Source organism: Populus euphratica, unplaced genomic scaffold (assembly GCF_000495115.2).
Source record: "Populus euphratica unplaced genomic scaffold, PopEup_1.0 scaffold4324.1, whole genome shotgun sequence".
NCBI lineage: Eukaryota > Viridiplantae > Streptophyta > Magnoliopsida > Malpighiales > Salicaceae > Populus > Populus euphratica.
Genome location: NW_011504142.1, coordinates 3245 through 6749, shown reverse-complemented (window position 1 = coordinate 6749; position 3505 = coordinate 3245). Strand labels below are relative to the sequence as shown.

At 31.5% G+C, this 3505-nt stretch overlaps 1 protein-coding gene across 1 annotated transcript; it reads left to right on the top strand.

The window, feature by feature from the left end:
• Positions 1–450: 450 nt before the first annotated feature.
• On the top strand, positions 451–1147 carry LOC105120011 (uncharacterized; the record flags this gene model as incomplete). The annotated part of the gene is made up of 1 exon (XM_011018202.1): positions 451–1147. A coding segment is annotated over exon 1 (697 nt), but the record flags the coding sequence as incomplete, so codon positions are not given.
• Between the last annotated feature and the right edge of the window lie 2358 nt (positions 1148–3505).

The window sequence follows — 3505 nt, the reverse complement described above, 5'->3', positions numbered from 1 at the left end:
AAATTTTTTTTAACACCCCCCCCCCCCCCGCGTTAATGTTAGAACACCACAATTATCTACAAAGAAAGAGAGAACATTGTTCCCGTCTGTTAAATTATATCTGGGCTAACAATATTTTCTTCATCTCTTTTAATTTTGTTTTCTAATGATATAATAATTTTTCCATTGGACGTCTTTTCTACTACATAATCAATCTTGACACTGACTTGGTATTAATCGGAAGAACAAGTAGCAGCGACAGGTTCTTACCCTGAAAAGTCACTCGAGCGAGAATATATATATATATATATATATAGCATTGACTTTTCTTACCGCTGAAAAGTCACGCGAGCGCATCACACTCACACACATACATTTGTTTCACCAAAACACAACCTTCACACTTCTCCCTCATCATTTCCTCCCTCTATTTCTTCACCCTGCGCCAAAAATTCAATTAAGACAATAGTCATGGAGAGAAAACAAGAAGAGATGCAATTTCTTGGGGTCTTTGGCATATACAAAGAAGCCTACAAGATTATCTTCTCATGGAGAAAGATCTTCAGTCAGATAACTCTTGCCTTGATTCTTCCCCTATCGTTCATCCTCCTAGCTCACATCGAGATGTCCAATGTCCTCTATGGAAAGATTATCAATAACCAAGTAGAGTTACTTGGGACAGAAGCTGGCACGAAGAGATACAATAAACTATCCGATCGTATCTCCTCGGAATTAGCCTATTTTTGGCTCTTCGAAGTTGCATATCTCATCCTTAGTCTCATTTTCTCTCTTCTTTCAACCGCGGCTGTTGTTTACACCATAGCTAGTATCTATACTAACCGAGAAGTTAGTTTCAAGAAGGTTATGAGTGCTGTCCCCAAGGTTTGGAAGAGGCTCATGGTCACCTTTCTGTCTATCTCTGTAGCTTTTTTCGCATACACTGTAGTTGCCATCCTGGTTTCTTCTTTAGTGTTGATCATTGCATGGTTTGTTTTTACCGGATTTCACTATCTCAAAGTCTTCTATTCGTTTGGGATCGTTCTGTTAGTTCTGTACTTCATGGGGTTTGTGTATATGACCATAGTTTGGCAATTGGCTAGCGCCGTGACTGTGTTGGAGGACGCTTGTGGGTTTAAAGCCATGACCAAGAGCAGGGCCCTGATCAAAGGTAAGATGTGGACTGCTATAATTATATTGTTTAAGCTGAAATTATCTTTTGCAGTAATACACAAGGCATTCCAGAATCTAGTTGTTCATGGGGTGTCGATGAACACGGCGACAAGATTATTATATGGGGTAATTTGCTTATCGTTGTTTCTTGGTTTGTTTTTGTTTGGACTTGTTATCCAAACAGTGATCTATTTTGTTTGCAAATCGAACCACCATGAAAATATTGAAAAGTCAGCTCTGTCGGATCACCTTGATGTTTACCATGGAAAGTATGCGCCATTGAATTTCAAAGATGTCCAGTTAGAGCAATCTTATGTTTGAATTTGTACGAGGTAGAGTAATAATACTTTGATATTGTATCAAAATATGGCATGATTTTCATAAATCAGCGTTATCTGTAATTCTAATTTGTTGATTCAGTATCATCTGTAATTCTAAAAAATTACTACTTTTCTTCTCTCAATCAATATCTTTATCGATTAAATGCCGTAAGAAAATTAAAAGTCTTCGGCAGCTTTATGTGTTGACCAAAAGGGCTCGTAGAGCAAAGAAAATTGAAATTACAAGTGGGCTTATGCTCTGAAACTTCCAAGTAATAAATCCCACTGTGTCAACAAAATTTCATCATATAGCTTCTGGATCACCATCTCATTATTCCATGTTGTAAATATATTGTATCGGTGCATAACATTTAATTTATCAAAATATTAATATATAAATTATTAAAAAAAGCTTAGAATATTTATAATTTTAAATTTATACACAAACAAAAATAAAATTCAAAAGAAACTTGCATGTTTTTAACACAAATATAATTAAAAAAAATATTAGCATGCATGCTAAACATATATTTAAATTTGTAATTGATATAAAAACAAAGTTTTATTGTGCATATAAATAATAAAATGAACCATGCTTAAATTAAAAAAAAGTATTTACTTGTTGTAACACTTTAAAATAATGAATATTTTATTGTTATTAATAATAAAATTATTTATTCTTAAGGTTTTATTGTTTGTTATTTCTGCAGCTAAAATGTTTGTAACATGCTTCTCAAAATTTCAATAACGCCACTTTGATTTAGATGTTTTTTCAAACTAAGGTTTTTGAACTAAAGTAAAATAATTGAATTATCTCTTAACAATGTAAATCTAAACTTTAGATATTTAAAAATAAAATTAAAGCATAACAAAGAGAATAAAAACACCAAGAATGAGTCGAGGAAGAGTTCACAAAAATCTATATAAAAAAATAAAACATTGTATTACACTCTTCCTTCACCTTTTTTTATAGTGAATTTTTAAAGTTAAAAAGTTAGAAGAATTAATTCCCACCATTCAACCTTTAATTAGCCACCATGACTCAATAATTAAATGTGAACATAACGATCATAAATCTAATTTTTTTAAATAAAAAAACAATTCATATTTGTATAAAATACTTTTGAAAAATATTGTTAATATTCATTGGTTGGACTAGACAAGCAATGGGCTGAAAAAAATAGTTATTCATGAACTAGACCTATGTCCAAATTTCAATTGATAAAAAATAATTTTTATGATTTAAAATATTATTTTACAATAAAATCAAGCCTAGATCCATTATTCAAGTGGCTTTAAACTCAAAACTCACTTTTACTAGAATTTCTCATTTCTTAAAATTTTTGAGTGATTTTTAGACAAATTTTAACTTTTCACCTATTTAATTTATAAACAATTTTTTTTTTTTGTTTTTTCAATGCTAGATATAATTCTGTAAAAGGTTTTGAGTTTTGTCAAAACATTTCAACCAATAATTATTTAAGATTAATTTTTTATTTATCTATAATTCATTTAAATGTTGATGTTTTGTGTTAAACAATAAATATTCAAAATTAAAATTTAATAATTTTTTATACCTATTAACCATATTTTAACAAACTTCCCAACACATAAACAAGGAAAAGCTTAGATGGGCTCAGAAAATGCAACCGAGAGCTCGAGGACAAGACAATGCTAAGGCAGACTGGCCCAGTTGGCCTGCTTTTTCTTTCTTTTTCCAGCCACGGTTGTGTTGGTTCCTAACCCATTAAAATGCTGTCGATGGAGAGCTCGACGACGAATCACTGGGTTGGAAATAGTGGGTTTAGCCTATAATCAATGCTTGATATACTCATGGCTGACATCTTAAATTCCCAGTTACCTAGGAAGCATCATCAATTTGACCAGCTCGATCAAGAAGGGAATTTTGATGATCCAATCCAAAGCAATAATCTCAAGATTCCAAGTTCTAACAGATAGGATTAACTACGAAAATATCATCAATCTGTCATTTTCAATGTTGGCTTTATCAATATATATAGCCAATTTTATCATCT